Here is a 22,252-nt window from a genome sequence, read left to right as displayed (position 1 = left end):
ATGTGCTTCTCTTTCCGACTCCTCCGGGGCCATCCAGCGGGAAGCGGTTGCAAACCTGCCAGCCATGTTGATGTTTCCATCGCTCAAGGACGGGCGATTGCGGCAGCTCCCTCCCTGCCCCATGACGCTGGTGAAGGGAGTGAACCCCGGAGCGGGATAAAGAAGGTTATCCTTGGGGAAAATAAATGATTAAGTTTACTGGTCGTGTTGCTGGTTTGATGGCTATCTCATCCCACGGGGTGTTTACACCCCCCTGCCCAGCCTGGGCGCAGGATTGGGGTAGGAAGGGGCAATGCAGGCGCAGGAGCTGCTCCACCCCTCACCCTATTTACACCAAATAAACCTCCGGTGCTGGAGGGCTGGCACTTGCCTTAAAAGCCAGGGCAGGTGACAGTGGCAGAGGGGACATGGCAGCGGGGCACATGCTGCAGGTGGGGCTCAGCCTGCCCCGCTCCCCTGCGGGGGCGGCCAGCAGCTTTCACACAGACGAGGGTGATGAGGTGGGCGTCGGGCAAGGTGAGTGAGCTGCGGTCAGGGACAGCTGGGGACAGCCACACGTGTCACACGGGGAGGTGCAGGAGGCTCTTGCTCGTGCCAGGGCCATGTCCAGCACAGCAGAGAGCTGGGACAGAGCCACGTTCCCAGCACCCCGGGCAGGGGCACCGGCAGCCAGGTGGGCTCGGGCTGATGCTTCTCAGCACTTGGGGCAGGGCAGCACCTCCTGATGCGAGGACAAGGCAACTTTGGGGACCACAGCGGTGCAAACAGCTCCACTTCAACCCCGATGTTCCCCCTAGCCTGGTTTCCATGGCTGGAAACCCATGTGATTGTATGGAGGGTCTCTGTGTTCAGAGTGGGGACTCAGGCTGAGCAGCAACCGGTTAACAGTCCTGCCCGTTCCCTGGACTAGAACTGACCTGATCTGCTGGCTTTGCTGAACTTGAGCAGGAGCCAGAGCCCAACCCAGCCTGGGAGCAGCCCAGGTGCCCTGATTCCTCGCATGCGGCCCACAGAACTGGGACCATGCTGTCCCCCGTGTCCCCTTGGGGCCTGAGCAGAGTGGTTTGGCTTGGTGCAAATCCATCCTAGACCCCACATCCCAGCTGAGCACATCCAAGATAAATACATCAGAGAATTAATGTGTGTGCTAATCGACTTTATCATTGCCAATTAATCACTGCTCAGCTGAAGTCACCCATGTGACAACTCCCGTCTCTTTGTGCAGGGTTCAGAGCTGAGCCCTCTTTCGACTGCAGGGAAAATGCCACTCACTTTTCTCTAGGAGGAGCTCAAACTCTGCTCTGCACAGCCCCACCACAGTCCTGGGTGCCGGAGCTTCTCTGGGGGTCATCTGGGGACTTTCTGTCTCCAAGAAGATTCCCAGATGCTCACCAGCCCCTTGATGTGGTCCCCTGGATCAGGTATCTCCAGGTATATGGGGGCATGTTGGAAACAGGGACCCTTTGCCCCGCCACAGACCATCCCCGCACCCTTAGCGAGCGCCTCTTGCTGCAGCACCTTCTCCTTGCACCTGCTCCCTGGCACCCGAGCAGCAGACGTGGCCGGGATCTGCAGGAGGCTTTGGCCGGAGATGGTACGAGGGAGGGCAAACGCCTGAGGCTTTGGCCGCTCCCTCTGGGCTCATAGCAGCCCGATCCTGTGCTACCCAAAGCCGACAGGGGCTTGTCTCCTGCCCCGCTCTGTCCCTGGGAGGGGACACGGTGCAAACGATCCCTCTCGGCCTCAGCATCGCTTAGGCCCCCACTGCTTGTGGGGTCCCTGGGCTGGGACGGGCTGCTCGTTCTCCTCAGTGTGACGCTGCTGTCCCATGGGCATCCCCCGGGAGCAGGACTATCACCCTGCTGTCTGCACATCCCTCGCTGCAGGTGACACGCTGGGAAGTCAGGAGCTTTCTGAGGGGTGCAAAGCCCCTCATGGAGTGGAGAAGCAGCCCCGACAGCCAGCAGGTGCCTGGGCCCATGCTTCCCCGAGCCCCTGGATGGGCGTCTCACTGGGGGGCTGAGCTAGTGTCCCCCAGTCCCGTGTGAGCAAATTGAGCAGCTCCAGCCAGGCAAAGCCCCCTGAAAACCTTATCTTTGCAAGGGGGGGGAATAATTGAAATACAAGACGTTGCCGTAAGACTTCAAAGGGCTGTTAGCCAGGGTGAAATGCTGTCAGCTGGGGCGGTGAGGTGTGTTGGATAAAAGGTCTTTGTCCTGCAGAGATGTTGGGTTCATCTCCAGTCACAGTGGTGATCACGTCCGAGGCTGATACCTGGGACATCGACGCCTCCGCTTGTCTGGGCTGCGGGAAGTTTGTGGATTGGGACAAGATGCCAGAGCCAGAGCAGCAGGCGAATATCCCCCAAGATGTCCTCAGCAAACCCCCAAAGGAGCTGAAGAAGCTGGCGAGAGAAGGCTACTGGGCAGCCAGCCGCGCTCTGAGAGCTCGGGTGTACCACCACCTCCTCCAGCAGGTCTCCTGCCGCCTCGTCACCCCAGACGCTCTCGTCTACAGAGACGTGGCAAGTCGGCTCTTCGGGAAGCTGAGTGTGAGCTCCCACCCTTTGCCCGAGTTCCTGGAAGGATGCTCCCTGCCTACATACTGCCTCAGCCTGGAAGGGGTCACTGCCTTGAAGAAGATCCTCATCTGCATCGGCCACCTTTTCCCCGACATAACCTACAGCCCCATCCTCCCCTCGCTGGTGGCTCTGCTGCTGCACTACAGTGAAGATGAAGCTCAATGCTTCGAGAACATCGCCCGCCTCATTGCCAGCAATGCCCCTCACACCAGCTACATTGACCAGTCTTTCCTAGCTCACCAGGCCTCCTGCATGACTTTTGGGGACCTGGCCAACAAGCACTGCCCAGCTGCTCACAAACTCATAGCCAGCACCTCCGAGAATGTCTTTGAGGTCTACTCTGAGTGGTTATCGTGGCTCTTTCAGGACCTCCCCTTTAGTTACGCCATCCGTGTCTTTGACGTCTACCTGCTGGAGGGGCAGAAGGTTCTCTACCGCATCGCTCTGGCCTTGCTGAAGCAGTACAGGCTCTCAGTGAGCTCCCCCGAGCTGGAGGGGACCGACATCAAGGCAGACCTGCAGGCTTTCGCCCAGAACATTGCTGAGCACGTCACCGTGGACAAACTCCTCGAGAGAGCCTTTGGCATCCGGCTGTTCTCCCGCAAGGAAATCTGGCTCCTCCAGATGGCCAACAGGAAGGCGCTAATGGAGAGGGGCATCACCATGGTGCAGGGCAGGTAAGGAGGCCTCTCTGTTTGCCAGCTCATGGGGCTAAGCAGGGAGAATATAAGTTACAGTGGATATACAACATGGGGGGAGCTTCAGCTACATCCCTTGGCTTTGGTGATGCTGGCTGCCCCACAGCTGCTCAGGGGGGATGCCGTCAGGAGACACCGCACAGTGGGAGCTAGTCGTGTTAACAGAAAGCTCACAGTGCAAAAAGTCTGACGAACCCTGATGCACAGGGGTTGCACCCCTAAAAGCAGACGGGGTGTAATGGGCGCCCTCCCTCGCACAGGCAGTCCTTCCACCTGGCCGTGGACATGCAGAACTTCAGCTCCAGCATCGTAACGGCTCAGGAGATGCGCATCATCTGGTCCTGGATCCCTGAGCGCTTCTCCCTCTTCCCCCCGCTGCTGCTCTTCTCCACATCCCAAGACGGGTGCAGCCTGCAGAGGTAAAGCCCCGTCTGCCCCTCGGGTCTGGTCGTGTGGGCCAGGTGGAAAAGCAGGTACAGGTTGGTGATGTAGAAAGGAGCAACATGTGGTGGCCACGGGCACATCTGGGGTCTCCCAGGGACTCTCCTCTATGATTCTATGGTTCTATAATTCTGTGATTCTATGCCTCTATTGGGAAATACATCCAGATTTAAAGCAAGCTCATTTGGTAAACTCCTCCCACAAAACACCCCAGAGCCTGGTGCGTGAGGGTAGGGTGGGAGGATTTGGTGTTTGGATTTATCTGAGCTATTTCTTGCTTCACCAAGCAAAAGTGACAACTTGAGCAGTGCCATAGGCCAACTCTCTCCATTCCTGCACAAATACTGAAGCTGCTCGAGCTACAGGATGACGAGTTTTTGCTGCTGTCCTTCCCTGAGCTCCTCTGGCACAGCAAGAGGCTCAGAGGAGCCACCACCGCTCTCCACTGCCCTTTACAGCCTCATCCTCGCCCCGTGCTGCTCCTGGGCCTCGGCATCCCCCCAACGCAGCCCTCTTGTTCATCTCCGCAGGTTTTACACGTGCTGCGAAGGCTACGAACCCACGGTGCTGCTCATAAAAACAACAGAGGGGGAGGTAGGTGTTCCCTGCAGAGCAGTGCGCTGTGCGGCCGCCAAGGTGGGGACGGGGTGGTTGGAGCAGCCGCGGGGCTGCGTGGTCCCGCTCCTGCCCTGTCCGGGGTCTGTCCCAGCTCCCAGGAGAGGACAAACCGCAACCCCCGGCACCAAGAGCCACCTTAGACACAGGGTGGTCTAAAGGGTGCTGCTGGGGGGAGAAAAAGGAGTCAGTGAGATGGAGAGGCCACAAGTGATACTCTTTTGTTGCAAAAACGGGCTAAAAGTCCTTGCTAAGCAGACATTCCTGAAGTCAGCAGATGCTTTGCCTGAGCCAGGACTTTCTTTCAAGGCACTAAATGCAAGGATCTCTCCCTGACTGCAAGAGCAGCCACACAAGGGAAATGCAGGGGAAATAAGGACAGCTTCTATGGTATTTGAAAATTGTGAAATAACTGCAAAAACTGAGCCAGGCCTCTTCCCAGAGACTCCGAGAGTGGCTCATAAACCCATATTTTATCTCTCCACTCTTCATCAAGTTTGTAAATTGTTCATGCATCCCAAAGATTTATTGACTGGCCAAACCTGATGTCCCACACCTGACACATCAGTGTGGTGCAGAGATAAACACCCTGTGATCCCCTAGGGCCTTGTGCAGACAAGAGAAGGTGACATAAAACCTTGTTTCCTACAGGTTTTAGCTCATTTTATTCCTTATCTAGTACCAAAGACAGGCACAATTTCCTACCTCTTTGTCAGTGCCTTCCAGCCATGGTCAAGGACATCCATAGCAGGATGGGCCTGATCATGGGCGGAAGAACTGGCCAAAACAGCTGGGGAGCAGTGTCTGATCCTCCTCCCAGGACTGGTTAAAAGCCTTGTAGGTAACAAAAATGGGTCATCTGAATCTTTGCCATTTTAAAACACATTTTTCCCAGATTCACAAAACAGGCGACCATCTCGTCACCATCCAAGGGCCAGCTGAGCACAAGGGACTCCCAGATCCCACCACGTTGCAATACTGTTCATGCAACACTTGGAGCCACAGTCGTTCCTCCCCACAGCCAGGAGCAGATGGGACTTGCTCTGCTCCCAGTCCCTCCTGCACCAACACCCCCTGTCCTCTCTCCCCAAGGTGTGCGGGGCATTTCTCTCATCTGACTGGAGTGAAAGAAAGAAGAGCAGTGCGACATCAGGCTTTTTTGGGACAGGGGAGTGCTTTGTGTTCACTGTAAGTCACGTTTTATTTCTGGGTTTATACTTACTTTTTACAATGACTTTTTCCATTACTCCTCTGACCCCTCCTGGTGGCACCAAGCTGCATCCTCACCACAGGCTCACAGCCACCCTTTAGCTCTGGGAAGGGGCAGTGGCACAGAAATCACTGTGCTGGATCAGAGCAATGCAGAAGGAACTCCTGCCCCGGGTGAGCCGGCTTGCCCGAGCCCCCAAGGCAACATGCAATAACCGCGGGTGGGTCATGGAGCATCCTCCTGGGAGGAGAGTGGGGCAGCAAGCATGGCAGGATGGGTTTCTGCCCCGTTTGCTCCTTGGAGTGATCCTAAATCAGCCCCGTGGACCCTGCAGAGGCAGCAAAGTCCAGCATTCACCCAGTATCCCGCTGGCATCCCTCCAGCATCCACCCGGAATCCCGTTGATGTCCCTCCAGCATCCACCCAGTAACATGGGCAGTGCAGGTGTGACCATCTTGGGCAGAATCTGGTGAAAAGAAAACCAATTTCTCAGCCACAGCAACCTCCAGAGCAGCCCTGACACTGCCAGGACAACTTGTGTCCTCCCTGCCCCACAGCTGGACCTCGCACTCAGCTTTGGCCCCCGACCTGCCTGGCCAGACAGCACCTTCCTCCCCCAGCAATGGAGAGACGCCCCAAAGGACAAGGCTCACCGCATTAGGACAGGGCTCACTGTATTAGGGCAGGGCTCACCACGTTAGGACAGGCCTCACCGCGTTAGGACATGGCTCACCGCGTTAGGACATGGCTCACCACATTAGGACATGGCTCACCATGTTAGGACAGGGCTCACTGCGTTAGGACACGGCTCACTGCGTTAGGACACAGCTCACCGCGTTAGGACACAGCTCACCATGTTAGGACATGGTTCACCATGTTAGGACAGGGCTCACCACGTTTCTCCTGCTTCCCAGGTGCGCCCCGAGACAGAGCGGTACGAGTGGGTGTTCATCAAGAAGCCGGAGCTGGCCAAAGCCGTGCCGCGCTCACGCCAGCGCTCGCCTTCCCCCTCTCCCATGTCCCACCTCGGCTCCTCCCCGAACGGCCACAGCACCAGCTCAAACCATCTCACCGTGCCCATGCCGCAGAGGAGAGGCCGTCTCTCTCCATTTCTGGCCATCAGGCATTTCCTTCTGCCTTCCAAAACAGCCTCCATGTTCATGTCTGGCTCTTGGGAAGGGATCATTATTGGTAATTACCAAATGGTGGGCACCCACCCCCTGTCACATCGCTGCTTTGGCTGAAAAGGGCTGTACTGCAGATGAAAATCTGAGCTGCCTGTACAGACAGAGACCTCTTGGTTTAGGACAGGAAGCTAAAGCTGATGAGATGGAGTCATTCTGCTCTTTCTCAAATCAGCAGGGGAGTGCAAAGCCACCCAAGGGCAAGGATGCCCCAGAGGGGCTCTGCCAGCCCGGGGGAGCAGCACAGCCCAAACCCCCCAGCCAGCTTTGCACCCTCGGGGTGTCGTTTCCCAGCCCCCTCCTCTGCTTTGGGCACAATGCGGAGGGGATGCAGGTGGGGACCAGCCTGGGCACAGGCACCAGCAGCAGACACCCCAGCTGCCGGCCGGTGCTGCCCTCAGGCTTGGGCAGGGGGGCTGAGTCTGTGTGCCACACGGCTGCCGGGGAGGCAGCACGTCAGCAATGCCCCCACGGCCGACAAGGAGCACATCCTGTACCCCCTGGGCTGTACGGTGGTGATTCAGCCCCTGCCTCCCTTCCCGCCCTCGGCAGCGGGACCACAGCAGGTCTGGCTGCGGGGATGCAACAAGATGTCCTTGTTCTCCAGCTCTGCGAGCACTTTAATAATTCAGCTGGTGCTGCCAGGGCAACCTCTCGCACCAGCCGCCCTGCACGGAGCTCTCCGGGAGATCGGCCTCCACGCTGACGTCCCAATTAGCAGAGAAAGCAGCTCAGGACGTCCCCAGCCCAGCTCTGTGCTGTGGCCAAAGCACAGAGACCTGAGAGATGAGCACAGTCCCAAGAGACCTCGTGGGCTGGGCCAGTGCCCCTGCTGGGGCAGCAAGGGGGGAGAGCAGATCCCAACCATCCTGCTTGCTTTCCAGGTGGAGGGGGAGGCCAAGCTCTGTCCCTTGACGCCAACCTGCTCTGGGGGCACACAGAGCACTGCGAGACCTTCGACAACCCACCACTCTGCCAGGAGAACTTCAAGGTGCAGCTCTTGGAAGTGTGGGGCTTTCAAAACGCGCAGGTCCCATAGGGGACAGCCCCTCAAGGACCACCGGCCCCACCGGCCTGCTGCGGTCACTGCCAGCAGTGCCACGGCCACCTCCGCTCGCCATCCTCCCCTCCACAGACGTCGTGGAGGTGCGGAGGGAGGGCAATGAGGTGCCGGGAGCGGGACTGTGGGCATTTCTGGAGACATTTGAGGTCCTCTCCCACAGTTTAGACCCAGCTTGCTCCACCTGTTCTGTCCCAGTTGGGGATGCTCAGGGCATGTGAGCCAGTCCAGCGTTTCTCAGCCCTCCCTGGCCGGTTTGTGGCTTGCGGCTCAACAGCAAACCAGCGGTGCTGCAGCACAGCAGACTCCGCAGGGACTTGGAGCCCAGGCAAAATCCAACGCCGAGGTACGAAGCTCAGCAGAAACACTCTCAGCCCCCGCTTCCCCGTGGTCCCAAGCCCAGCAACACACTTCAGGTCATATGCAGAATTTTGTAGCCTCTGCAGAATACCAGGAGTCCCCTGGGATCACTTGCTGATCACCATCCAGCATAGGGCGAGAGACTCCTTGTTCGCGGTTCAAATTGCTCATCCACAACTAGCAAAGACCGATTTGGTATTTAGACACCTGCACCCAACAAGAACCCCCAACTGTGTCATTTTGTATTAAACTGAAGATCTATATTCGCCACAAAGGGCTGATGTGAGACTGTGAGCAGTGAATACACATGAGCTTTGACCAACGCCCCGAGTGCCGTTTGAAAACCCAAACAGGAGAGTGCAGGTGTAGCTCGGCCAGCAAAGGCAACCCTCGCAGGACGGTCACTGATGTAGAGGCATCATTCTGGCTGCAGGAGGAAAATGTCTTCCATGTCCAAATAGACTGTGCACTTGTGGTTTTCTCTTTCATATATTCCACTGCTCGAGCTATTCCGAGCAGGAGCTGTCGCTGCCTCAGTGCCAGCTGCCAGCAGGAGCTGGCGATGGCAGAAGTGTGGCAGAAAGACCTGCAAAGGTTACCCAGGTATGACAAGGAGGTGAGGCACAGCCCTCTGTCCCCCCATGCCCGGCCTTCACCCACAGAGCTCAAATGAAAGAACACCATCGAATTACTCTTTCCCTTCAACGGAAAAGCTCTGCTAGGGTGTCCGCTGTATTTCTCTCTTTCCGTGATCACAGAATCACAGAAGGGTTTGGCTTGAAGGGACCTTCCCAGCTCATCCAGTCCAGCCCCTGCCATGAGCAGGGACATCTTCACCCAGCTCATGTTGCTCAGAGCCCCTCATGGAGGTTCCTGCATAAATTGATTTGATCCCACTATATTCATTCTTATAGTTTCACCATTCGAGTGTGGAAACTGAATACAACAACTAAGAAAATCCATCCATCTGAACGCCACATGGGGCAACTGCTCAGAGCCTCATCCAGCCTGGCCTGGGATATCTCCATCTTCTACCCCTCTGGGCCCGTGTTCATGTCCTGGACTTTCAGTTCAGCTGAAGGTTTCCCGCAGGGGTCCCTCTCCCTTCCCAAGAAGCTGTTTCTCTCCACCCTGAGATGTGCAGGATGCACCAGATGCCTGGAAACACAAGGCCCTTCATTAGCAACCCAGCCTGACCTCCTCTCAGCAGCCTGCAGAGGATTTCCTTGGAAATGCCAAGCTGGCCCAGCCTAACATGTTAAAATACCAGAGGCCGGGGCTATACCGCGCAGGCTGTGCATGTCTGTGATGTAGTGGCAGAGCCTGCGAGTCCCTTTGCAGCTATACAAGTGCCTGAAAGGAGTGTGGAGGGTGTTGGTCTCTTCTCCAGAGTAGCAAGTGACAGGATGAGAGGAAACAGCCTCAAGTTGTGCCAGAGGAAGTTTAGATTGGATCTTGGGAACAATTTGTTCCCCAAAGGGCTGTCAGGCTTTGGAACAGGCTGCCCAGGGCAGTGCTGGAGTCACCATCCCTGGAGGGCTGGACAGATGGAGATGAGGTTCTCAGGGACATGGGGCAGTGCCGGGATGGGTTATGGTTGGACTCAATGGTCTTGAGGGTCTTTTCCAACCAAAATGATCCTGTGCGTTTCTGTGAACACGTGGTCCTGCGCTACCCGCCTTCAGAGCTGCACGTAACATTGGACATGGGTGCATCTGCTGCCCGTGATCTGAGGAGCCTTTTCTGTTGCTGGAAGGGACACTGCTGTCCTTTATTTTCACACTTCATTCCATTGCTGAATCACAGACTCACAGAATGTCAGGGGTTGGAAGGGACCTGGAAAGCTCATCCAGTGCAATCCCCCCATGGAGCAGGAACACCCAGATGAGGTTACACAGGAAGGTGTCCAGGCGGGTTGGAATGTCTGCACAGAAGGAGACTCCACAACCCCCCTGGGCAGCCTGGGCCAGGCTCTGCCACCCTCACCATGAAGAAGTTTCTTCTCCAATTTAAGTGGAACCTCCTGTGTTCCAGTTTGGATCCATTACTCTTTGTCCTATCACTGGTTGTCACCGAGCAGAGCCTGGCTCCATCCTCCTGACACTCACCCTTTAGATATCTGTAAACATAAATGAGTCCCCCCTCAGTGTCCTCTTGTCCAGCTCCAGAGCCCCAGCTCCCTCAGCCTTTCCTCACACGGGAGATGCTCCACTCCCTTCAACATCTTGGTGGCTGCGCTGGACTCTCTCCAGCAGTTCCTTGTCCTGCTGGAACTGAGGGGCCACAGCTGGACACAAGATTCCAGGTGTGGTCTCCCCAGGGCAGAGCAGAGGGGCAGGAGAACCTCTCTGACCTACTGACCACCCCCTTCTAACCCACCCCAGGTACCATTGGCTTCCTGGCCACAAGGGCCCAGTGCTGGCTCATGGTCATCCTGCTGTCCCCAGGACCCCCAGGTCCCTTTCCCCTACTCTGCTCTTCAGTAGGTCACTCCCCAACTTACACTGGAACCTGGGGTTGTTCCTGCCCAGATTCAAAACTCTACACTTGTCCTTGTTATATTTCATTCAATTTTTCCTGCCCAACTCTCCAGCCTGTCCAGGTCTCTGATGGCAGCACAGCTTCCAGTGTCAGCCACTCCTCCCAGCTTGGTGTCACCAGCAAACTTGCTGACAGTCGCTCTATTCCCTCATCCAAGTCATTGATAAGTATATTGAACAATACTGGCCCCAGTGCTTAGGGAGTTCACAACCCCCAGAAATAACAGCTGTAAAGTCAGGGCCATTTTTTGAGGCAGACATGGATTTGAATTATTGGTTTCTTCTTCCTGGATGAAATCTTTAACCAGCAGTGCCCCTGATCAATGATTTCTCTGTAGTGTGTTAAACACACACTGCTGAGCTCTGGTGTCATCTGGGACAGTTCCTGGAGCTCAGCTCCAGACAAAGCTGTTAGGAATATAAAGATTTCAGAGGGGAAGTGAAGGTCTCACTTGTGTTGTTTCAGATTCATGCTCTGAAACAATTCCTGGTTGTTTCTGGGGTGTTTCCATGATGCTCTGCAGGTGGCAGTGCAGAATAGATTTCTCCGGTACCTCACCCGGCTGAGAGGTTTGTGTGTTTGGGAAGATTTGGGTGTTCTGGTTCTTGCACTCACTGTATGTCTGTATTTATCCAGATGACTCAGGCGGTCTTCCTTTGCAATTACTCATTATTAGTAACAGACACGTTAGAATTTTATCCTTAAAATCTTACACATTGTTGATTGACTTTCTCCTATTCTTGCCTTTACATTACTGTGGCTCATTTCAGAACAAAGCAAACAAATCACTTGAAACTCTATAAATCCCCCTCTCTTTAGTGTACTTTTTTTTTAATGTTTCACCTTCACAGGAAAATATTTCCAGAACCCTACATAAATTAAACTAATGACACATCCTGTTCTGTAAAAGGAATAAATCAGCTTACTTACTGATAGGGAAATGCATACCTGTTTATTTAAAGCTGGTACTTTGAAAGTGAAGATAGATGGGGCTTTCGAGGTGATAGAAAATCAGATTTTGTCTCTGCAGATGTTTTGACTTCTCAGCTCATTTGACTTAATGATTTTAACTTCTGTGGAAACTGATGTAAATTTCAGGACACCGTGACCATTTTGCATTGGAAAACAGGTATTTGTTCCTATCTGGCACTCACTATGGAGTCTTTTTAGCTAGAAGTGCACACAGTTTTTCGAACGTTGGCACATGATACAATTCTGTGGTTTGGAAAACGTAAATCATGGGTTCTTTGGCATGCAACTTCAGCTTTCATAGGCAGGAATACACATCTTGATTCCCAATATCATTAGCTTCTAGAGCAAGTTAGGTTCACATACTATGTCTAAAGTTCCTCCTATGTCCTCTTGACTAACCTGTCCTTTCTCACTCTTTGGAAGCTACCGCTGTCCTGGTACCTGCAACGTAACCATGAAGTCTTTGTTCCTTGTTACAGCACTCCAATGTCCATGACTTTCTATTGTTTGTAGGCTTGTAATTCTCTCATTGGAAACGAAAGTTTGAATATTAGAACAGTGCGAGCAGGGGTACTAAATGTGGCTGTCAAAACTGACAAATTGAAGACTTTGATACAAGTTTTTGAACCAGCAAAACAGGAATGACTCATTGTGAATGATTCTTTTGCTCAGAACCTTGCAGGTCAACATGTAATGTTGGCCGTCAGGTTAACACATAATGTCTCTCTGCAGAAAATGTGAAAGTTAGATCACCTGCCTGAAGTTGATATGGGCTTGAAATTGCTGGGAAAGAGACACATTTGGTGTACAGATACCAAGAGTGACACATACATACACCGTTCATGTTATTTCAAGTGGAAAAGTCTTTATGGTTCTTTTTACCTTTTTTTTTGAGACCTATTGTGATCACAGAGTTTATACAAATGTTTTTATGTGTGAATTTAATCGAAGGTCAATGACAAGAAATTGAGGCAGTCCTGTGAACAACTGCAAATGAAGGCAAGGCAGAAAGACAGAGGTTTCTTTGTACAGTTGAATTGAAACTGCACTAAGGGCTTTTACACGACTGCCCAGCCTGTTGGACGGGATAGGTCAGGCACGCAAATCAGACTGTAGATGCTATATTTACTTTTAAAGTATCTCTGTCACATGGCTGATACGTAGCCATTCTCATTCAGGGCAAGCAGTCCCAACAAATGCAATGCTCTGCAAAATGGCTAAAGGACTTTAATTAAACCTGTAATACAAACACTGGCAAAAAATACAAAAGAATGTTTTATCTGTACCCGGAGTCTTCATAGCCATAGTAAGTGATTCTATTTTCTCTGTCTTTTAGAACAGAAAAAAAACTTCTGTGTTTTATCTGAAATTAGGATTAAAAACTTATTGTCTGTTTAAATGATGTTACAATTACGGGAAAATAGAAAAGTTCAGTGTTATATTTTAGCCTATGTTTTGCCTCAAGGCAGTATTTGTACTAAAATTCTGCTATGCTTTTGCCAGCATAAAGTAATTTGGAATAAAAGGAATCCAGATTTGGTTAGACCATGCAATGATGAGGAAAACAGACAAACAAACAATATTAGCCTATTTATTAAATAATAATATTAAGCCATTGATAGGAAAACGAGCTTCTCACTGCTTCAAGCCTTTGGCGTGTTGAGTCCTGGGTTTTCTATATATGAAAACATTGCTATTTTAGATAACAATAATTTGAAAAGCAATGAATGTATATTATGATGACTGTTAACTCTCATATGGTCTTTTGCTTCCCATAGCGATGGGTATTCTTGCTATACTTGCTCTACCATTGCTTCTCTTCGGGATCAGTGGAATTATTTATATTTACCAGACAGTCAGATGGTTGTTGTCCAAGTCGGCCGTGCAAAATAAGGTGGTGGTGATCACGGATGCCACCTCTGGACTGGGCAAGGGTGAGTTGTCTCATTTCTTCAGCCCGAGAACCATCCTATAGGTGATAAAATGTGCATATGTTACCTTGTATATATTTATAACTGCCTGGATGAAGCAGAAGAAATATATCTTTTTTTAATAAATCCTATGATTTTTAAATGCACATTTTTAGTCTCAGCGACAGGAACTGCTGGTAAACTTTTAGGAGTTGCAGAGCTTTGGGTTTATTTAATTCAGTAGAATTAGAGGTTTTGTAAGCACATTAAGAATGCTATTTTTAGATTGTTGCTACTATGAGATCTTATTACATAGTCTGTCACTGCATGGCAGCAGCCTATCGATATAAACCGGTGTCATCTGACTTTTTACATGTTCCTGTTATTTAAACCTGGTTCCTGTTTCTTCTCAGTGCTATAACTCAGAAAAGTCCACAATAGTTCTAGAGCAAAACATCATTGGTTTCTCTTTTTTGCCTTCATTACTGTTCACACAGTAGATGTGTTTTATTCACAAGGCTGCCCCAGCTGTTATATTTATAGGAAAAATACTGGTGTAGTTGTCCTAGTATTGGCAAAGAATATTTTGGACTTTAAATCAAAAGTCTTTCTATGCTAGGAAAAAAGAAAATGGAAGACATTCATATATGTTATAAGTAATGAAAAAGATTACAGAAATTATAGTCTCTAGCTGCACAAGTTTACAGAAATAGAAGAGTAAATCCAGGAGGGCTTCCATAAAGATACTGAGAGTCTAAAATGGGCATTTAAGAAACCTAAGATGGGTATATTAGCATACCTGGGTTTGCCTGTGGGTATTGAAATTGGAAGGAAACGCTTTTTGGAGGACAGACAGCTGTAGCACTGGGGCTGTACCGCTGCCCATTCAACAAAGGTCATGGGAGGTAAGACAAATCAAACAGGCTGGAAAGGCATGAGAGTGATTCTAAGACCATGTTCCTGTTCTTCTCATGCTGAGTGTGTAACTGTCATACAGATTTGATTTAGGGACTAAATATAAGGTATCCAAGGCTGAGAGCTTTTGTAAGACCTAATCAGGAAAAAAATAGGAGAGGAAAAATAACTCTTGATTTCCAACCCGACCAGCACACATAACCCACTGTTAACTAATTGTCTGGCTGCAGACAAATCACATCTCTGGTTTGGGGCTCTGAGGGCACATCATCAGTTGCATCCTCAGGCCTATCTGTGAGTATCTATTCCAAGAAAGAAAAGGCAAGCAACTATGTACTTTTTCTGGTCAGGAGGACAATCTTGACCGATTCTTGGACTGAGAGCCACAGTTTCAGTTCAGCTGAGCCTGAACATGCACTCTGTAGCTACAACAGCTAGAGAGATACGACTGATAATGTGTTCCTGAAAGATGCCCATGTTTTTAAACTCCTTTCTTTGGTCAAACTGACAGGACGGTGAGGGATAAATTCACTCTCAGCATCACCTAGAGAAGAAAAGAGACCAGGCGCACACTGTTCAGCATGGTATTCCATAATCTGGATTGAGCTGATCACATACTCCCATGATGACCTAATGTGATGGGTTGGCCGCAGGCTTGCAGGCGGTGCTGAGCTGGGATGGTGATGACACTGGCTGCCAGTTCCTCTTGTTGTGCAAGTTTCCACTTCCAGAAAGCACAACTTGCATAAGAAAGAGAGAAGAATGGTCTTCAGAGACCCAGCATAAACTGGAGTGAACCCCTAGCTCAGAATAGCCCTGAATATGTGGAGAAAGAGCCCTGCTAGCCCAGCATATCCAGCAATCACCTTCTCAGGGAGCCTGCAGGAGTGTAGCTGAACAAGACATAGCTCAAGCTGGGCCCTTGTGCCTCTGCTGACTGCTGGGAAGGTCTGACACTCAGGAGATAAAGGTCTTGGCATGGATTACATATGGACAGAAGGGTCTGTAGAAGAAAGGCCTCTCTCTCTGGTGCTCAGAACAGTAGGTGGTAAATTTCTCCGTATTGCTCTTTCTGAAAGGTGCAGACGACTTTCACATTGCCAAAAGTTTCACAGAAGTAGCATACAGAGCTAGTTTTACAGCTTATTTGGGTTAGTTTCTTTCTTATTTATACTGCAGTAGACATGAAGGTTTGCAAATGATGTAGTTTGCATTGTAAAAACCTTACGTGTATTTTTGTATGTGATTTTCTTCATAACAAGTGTGTCTGTAAGTGGAAAGAGTTAAGAAAGAAAGATAATCAGAACAATTTTTCTAATTCAAACCCATCCTCCATTAACTGGCATATTGTTACTTTCTTAATTAAATTTTTCTTAAAGCAAATGACTAAACAGCACTGTTATACTGTACCATTAATTATGCATTATACCATGACATTACATTTTAATTGATTACTCACAGATACATTATTGCCATTTACTGCTTTCTTTTTCTCTTATATCTTTATTTCTTTCAAAATGAATGAATTTTAAAGCATAGGTTCAACATCATTAGCAAAACCAGCATCCCATTTCAAGCCAAATACACAAAATGAAATTATTAATTTTATTATTTCTTTTGAATGTATTTCTCTTCTAGAATGTTCTCGGGTGTTTCACGCAGGAGGAGCAAGGCTCGTGTTATGTGGCCGGACATGGGAGAAGTTGGAAACCTTGTATGATGCTTTAATTAGCGTGGCGGACCCTAGTATGGTGAGTATTTCCTCACTATGCTTTGAAAATTCACATGATTCACTGTTAATGGTGATTTTGGTCACCCAGGTAACACTCCCAAGATGGTCCACAGAGAGAAAGAGGGAAAGAAACACCTCTGATGGCTACAGAGCATGATGCCAAAAGTGTAATTCAGAAATGCTGCTCTCATGAGCTGATTGGAGGCAACTGAGTGGTCCTGCATTTCGAACAAGCCGCTCGACTAGAAATGCTAGGCAGAGGAACTTGCCTGTTAATTTGGATGAAAGGGATCCAAAGTGCTTCATTCACCCACAGGAACTATCATTCCTTTTTCACATAATTAGAGTACCTCAGGAGTTGGAGATGTGTGTAAAGATTTAATTAATTTTTGGTTTCTCCACTGCTTTGGGAGAAGTCCCAGCTAGAAGGGCATGGGAGCACATGAATAAGAGTGCCCTTTCCTCGTTGTCGCTGGCTGGGTCACCGCACAGGCAGACGTGCAAGGCTGCCCTGGTGTCAATTCTTTGGAAGATGCTCATGGGAAAACTTTCCTCTGTGACCAGCAGATAGCTGGTTCATTTCAGGGCACAGGTGTTCCTGAAGGGATCACACAAATTCTACAGCCATTGCTTACCAGACCAACAAATATTTGTGTTAGACCCTTTTCTTGCAGTGACCTTCATCTGCATAAATAACCATGAAAGTAGTGTGGTCATGTTGGTCTGCACAGACTCTACTGGGAAAAATTAAGTATGACTAAGGGTTCTGCACTACATCAGCACAGTAACAGGGTGAGAGAAGACACTCGGAGTTCATTCCTCTGTCCCATAACTGATAAAATCTACATCTTCACAGAAATTATAGGAATAGAGTACACAGCTGAACAAACCTTTCCTACTTCCCAACTGCCCCTGCCTATGCATGTAAATTTTCTATCAAAACATTATATCCTAGACTCTGTCCTCAGTAAAGTTCTTAAGAGGTCTGCTTGCAACAAGACCATCACTGGGAGTGGTGGAAGTCACCCTGTGTGGCTATTATCTGTCTCCACTGATTACAAGATAGATAGAATTCAATAGGGTAGCGTTATTCCAGCTTACCCTTCCCATGGTGTTCTGCTTCATCTGAATTTCAGAGTCTATGAATACTTACTGTTGATCTACCTTTTTTTCTGGAGTGGGTTAAAAGAACAAATCAAAGTTTTTGTGTGAATGATAAAGGCAGTTACTTCAGATATAAAGGTAAATAAATTTACAAGACAAATAAAAGGAAATACATTTTTTATTTAGCAGGTATCCTTGAAATTAGTCTTTTCTTTATCAGACGTACGCACCAAAGCTCGTATTTCTGGATATCTCAGACATAAACTGCATTCGAGATGTAGCTAAGGAAATCCTGAACTGCTATGGCTGTGTGGATATACTGATCAACAACGCAAGTATGAAGGTGAAAGGAGCAGTGCAGAGCATTTCATTGGAACTTGACAAAAAGATAATGGATGCCAACTATTTTGGACCCATCACATTAACCAAAGGTATTTTAATTTTTCTCCTGTTTTACTGTTGCCACTGAAAGCTTGAAATCCGAGTCACTGGCATTACACTACTTCATTTGCACTTATTTTTGCCGCCTTTACTATAATCAAAACCTATTCAGCGAAAATCGACGGACTGAAATGGAGGTGCAGAAGATCAAAATCAGAGTGCCTTGGTTTGGAAATAGATTGATCAAGAAATACATAAGCATGTATTTAAAAGAGGCAGTTTTAAAAATGTCTGGTTATTGTATTTTGCATATGGCAGCTCCTTTATTTACATGCTTTCTGCCTTTGTTACAAAGACAATTGTTTTTAAAACCCTTGCAAAGATACAGACAGGTTGACAACTAAATGTGATAATACTGCACCCGAATCTACATGCATAATAGAATCCAATGAAGTCTACAAGACACAATTTCCAGATACTGGGTTTTGTAGTGCTTTTGATTGCAGTATTGAGGCAACGTTCATTAAAGCTGTGCTGTCTGCAGTTCAGCTGTCACTTCCTTTCACTAAGTATATAAAGTTTTCTTTCTTAGCATAGAATCGACTGGGTTGGAAAAGATCTGAGAGATCACCAAGTCCAACCCTTGTTCCAACTCCAGTCCATTGACTAGATCATGGCACTAAGTGCCATGTCCAATCTCAGTTTAAAAACCTCCAGGGATGGTGAGTCCAGCCCCTCCCTGGGCAGCCATTCCAATGCCTGACCACTCTCTCTGCACAGAATTGCTTTCTCATCTCCAGCCTCAATTTCCCCTGGCAGAGTTGAAGCCCATGGCCCCTTGTCCTATTGCTGATGCCTGGGAGAAGAGACCAATCCCCACCTGGCTAGAACTGCCCTTCAGGTAGTTCTAGAGAGTGCTGAGCTCACCTCTGAGCCTCCTCTTCTCCAGACTAAACAAGCCCAGCTCCCTCAGCCTCTCCCCATAGGGCTTGTGTTCAAGTCCCTTCCCCAGTCTTGTGTGTCTCTTTATTTTATTTATTTTTTTTTTTTTTTTTTTTCAGCCATTCTTCCCAACATGATCTCAAGAAGAACTGGCCAAATTGTTTTAATCAACAGTATCCAAGGAAAAATAGGAATCCCATTTCGTGCAGCTTGTAAGTTACACATAACAAAAATGTACATTCTAATTGTGAGTATTCCATGGCTCTGATAACAGGTTACTGAAAGTGCTAATTTGCATCCTAATGTAGTAAACTATTAATACAGTGTTTGGCGAAAAAATTTCAAAGAACTGGAACTCAAGAAGAATAGTTAAATACTACTTTTAGTACTACCTTGTGCTTGAGGTACTTGAGGACAAGATCATCGTCTTAGGAGATATTCAGGAAACAGCAAACTTGGGGGTCTAACACCTGTACTGGGCATATTAGTATGAACCATAATGAAGAATGAAGTGGTGCGTAAATATAACATACTGGTAGATGTTATATACTGCTTTGTAAAGGGAGACTCATGCACTAGATGGATTTATGTGTGGGAGTTTAAAAGGAGATGTAGTAATTGTATTCTGTTTGGCTTTCCGGAAAACGTTCAAGGTCTTTCATCCAAAGCTCCTAGTGAAACTGAGCTGTCCTGAATTACGATGGGAGGTGTTTGCAGTAATAAAATGCAAAGGTAGTGGACAGAAAATATAGGATAGATGTAAATAGACATTTTAAACTGTGACTGGAGGTTAGAGTGGATGATGGTCTCTGAATTAAAAGGTCTGCAAGACCTCAGGATTGTGATTTACAGTTCCATGAAAGCAAAATACAGTGACAGAAACAGTAAGGAAAGCAGGAGAGAAACAATTTAAATCCTGTCTTCATGTCATTGTATAAAGCTATGCATTGCCCACATCTTGAACACTGTGTGCAATTCTAGTCCCCCACTTCAAAAGAAGCACAAAAACTACCAAAAAAGGCTTAGAAAAGAAAGAAAGACAGGGCATCGGGAATGGGTTCTATCTAGGAAACAGCCAATGGTGTCAAGATACATTGTATGTGTATAAAACAATGAGTAGCAGAAGTACTAACAGACAGGTAGTATTTACAGTGTTCATTTTGCACGGCTTTCAGAGTAAGGAGTTTCAAAAGAGATGAATGGAGAAGTTCTTTCTGCACCTGCCATGTTTTAGATAATGTTCTGCACAGGTTGACTTTCGCTGTGAATTGAGCCAAATACCAGGTAGATGGGTGCTTTGCAGATCTGTTGCACTTAACACAAATTTCTGCTTTTTGGTCAAGGTTCACCTACTATCATCCCGCTTTAATAGTGTTCTCAATAAAAAGGCACTAAAACCAGCTTTAAAATTCTTAGCATTCAGTTACTTTAAAATGAACCTTAATATTAAAAGCATCTTGTGTTGCTACTGCAAGTACTCGGGCATTGCAGAAATGGCCACTGCATTTATTGATGTGTCACAAACTGCAACAACAGATGGTGTGGAGACTCGTCTCAGGGACATCTGTCCGTCCGTCACAGACATCTGCCACGTTAAACTGTAGAGTATTACTGCTTAAGCCAGGACTTAAAATTTCTGACTGGGAAATCCCGACACGTGCTTTTTAACACATATAGGGAGACTGACTGCATATTTGGTGCATAATTTTACTGTACAAATAACTTTATTTTGTTTCCTTTAAATACATGATCTAATAATTCCACTGGGTGAAATAGTTCACTGTTTTTTGCCTTTTGGTTAGTGATTTCATGCTCAGTTTTCCAAGCATTCCTGTTCTATGGAGCTATATAATCTTATATCTACACTTTTATATATCGAAACATGAATATGTGGGTTTTCTTTCTTTCTTTCAGATGCTGCTTCTAAGCATGCTGCTGTAGGCTTTTTTGATTGTCTTAGAGCTGAAATGGAAGAATTTGATATATCTGTCAGCACTGTGAATCCAACCTTCATCTGTTCATACCATCGTCAACCAGCACCTGGCAACTGGGAGGCATCTATGTGGAAATGTAAGTTTTGAAGCATAAAGAGAGGTGGTAGATGAGGTCCAGATAGCAGTATAGAAGCTTTTCCCAGAAGAAAGCAGCATAGGGAAAAGAATGGAGATAAGAGAAACAATGAACAGGTATGGGGAGCAAGATAAAAGAGATATTAGAGACAGCTTGGTGAAAAAAAAAGGAACATGGAAAGAGACAACATTACGTGAGAAAATGAATACAGTGGGGCATGGGGAATGGAAGTAGAGCAGAGCAGGAAAGCTCCCAAGGGAGAATCACAGAATCCCAGGATGTCAGGGGTTGGAAGGGACCTGGAAAGCTCATCCAGTGCAATCCCCCCATGGAGCAGGAACACCCAGCTGAGGTTACACAGGAAGGTGTCCAGGCGGGTTGGAATGTCTGCACAGAAGGAGACTCCACAACCCCCCTGGGCAGCCTGGGCCAGGCTCTGCCACCCTCACCAAGAAGAAGTTTCCTCTCATCTTGAAGTGGAACCTCCTGTGTTCCAGTTTGCACCCACTGCCCCTTGTCCTATCACTGGTTGTCACCAGAAGATCCTGGCTCCATCCTCCTGACACTCTCCCTTTCCATATTGATCCCCATGACTGAGTCACCCCTCAGTGTCCTCTTGTCCAGCTCCAGAGCCCCAGCTCCCTCAGCCTTTCCTCGCACGGGAGATGCTCCACTCCCTTCAGCATCTTGGTGGCTGCGCTGGACTCTCTCCAGCAGTTCCCTGTCCTGCTGGAACTGAGGGGCCACAACTGGACACAAGGGAGAGTTCCACTGCAACTCAAATTGCTCCTTCTCTTAGGGACTATGAGGATTTTACCTCAAAATTGTTAAAATATCTTAGGGATGTACTGTTGAGGGGAAGAGGCAAGGGATGTAGAGTGTGCAGGAATCTAACTGATTTCACTGATGCGCAGGCTGTGTGTCTTTTCCCCACCAGTCTCTCTGATGTGTCTGTCTGTCTGTCTCCCTGTCTGTTTCTAAGCTCTCGCTCCTCTCTGCTCGATTCACAGTCTTTTTCAGAAAGGCTGCGTATGGCGTGCACCCCGTGGAGGTGGCGGAGGAAGTCTTGCGCACAGTAAGCAGTAAGAAGCAGGAGGTACTTTTGGCCAACCCTATCCCCAGAGCGGCAGTTTACATTCGCACCTTCTTCCCTGAGCTGTTTTTTGCCATTGTTGCCTCGGGAATTAGGGAAAAGCTGAAGACAGAAGAGGAAAATTGATTTGGTTCTGTCTTTTCCCCTGCTCTTGATGTGAAAAAAGGCTATATTTCAAATGTCAATGATTTCTGCTTCGCATTATGGATAGAATAAAGCAGAAGGCTTTATTAAACGTGGACCAGCTAATGACTCATTCAATGATTCATTACATGCATTCATCTGTGGGACTTCTAATCTTGTGGATTTAGTGAATATGACAAGGTGCCATTGTTTGCATTAAAAAAATATGGGGAAAACTCAACTAGGAGCTCTATCACTTGTAAGAGAGTCATTCCAAATCTAAATAGATTGATCAAAGTTTGGGGACCTGCAGCAGTTTA

The 22,252-nt window shown here is 48.4% G+C and overlaps 2 protein-coding genes across 2 annotated transcripts; both read left to right on the top strand.

Moving 5' to 3' along the window:
* Positions 1-422: 422 nt before the first annotated feature.
* Positions 423-7,768, top strand: LOC308047944 (TBC1 domain family member 24-like; the record flags this gene model as incomplete). The annotated part of the gene is made up of 7 exons (XM_080356765.1): positions 423-516; positions 2,223-3,258; positions 3,540-3,698; positions 4,251-4,314; positions 5,428-5,523; positions 6,460-6,736; positions 7,614-7,768. 7 exons carry the CDS (start codon positions 423-425, stop codon positions 7,766-7,768), a joined length of 1,881 nt encoding a protein of 626 aa, XP_080212891.1.
* A 5,674-nt stretch (positions 7,769-13,442) lies between these two features.
* On the top strand, positions 13,443-21,935 carry DHRS7C (dehydrogenase/reductase 7C; the record flags this gene model as incomplete). The annotated part of the gene is made up of 6 exons (XM_080356602.1): positions 13,443-13,596; positions 16,126-16,238; positions 17,544-17,754; positions 18,766-18,858; positions 20,561-20,716; positions 21,727-21,935. The coding sequence occupies 6 exons, from the start codon at positions 13,443-13,445 to the stop codon at positions 21,933-21,935; spliced, it is 936 nt and encodes a 311-aa protein (XP_080212728.1).
* Positions 21,936-22,252: the final 317 nt, after the last annotated feature.

This window comes from Nesoenas mayeri, assembly GCF_963082525.1.
Source record: "Nesoenas mayeri genome assembly, chromosome: 19".
NCBI classification, from domain to species: domain Eukaryota; kingdom Metazoa; phylum Chordata; class Aves; order Columbiformes; family Columbidae; genus Nesoenas; species Nesoenas mayeri.
This window is presented reverse-complemented; position numbering and strand designations above follow the sequence as displayed.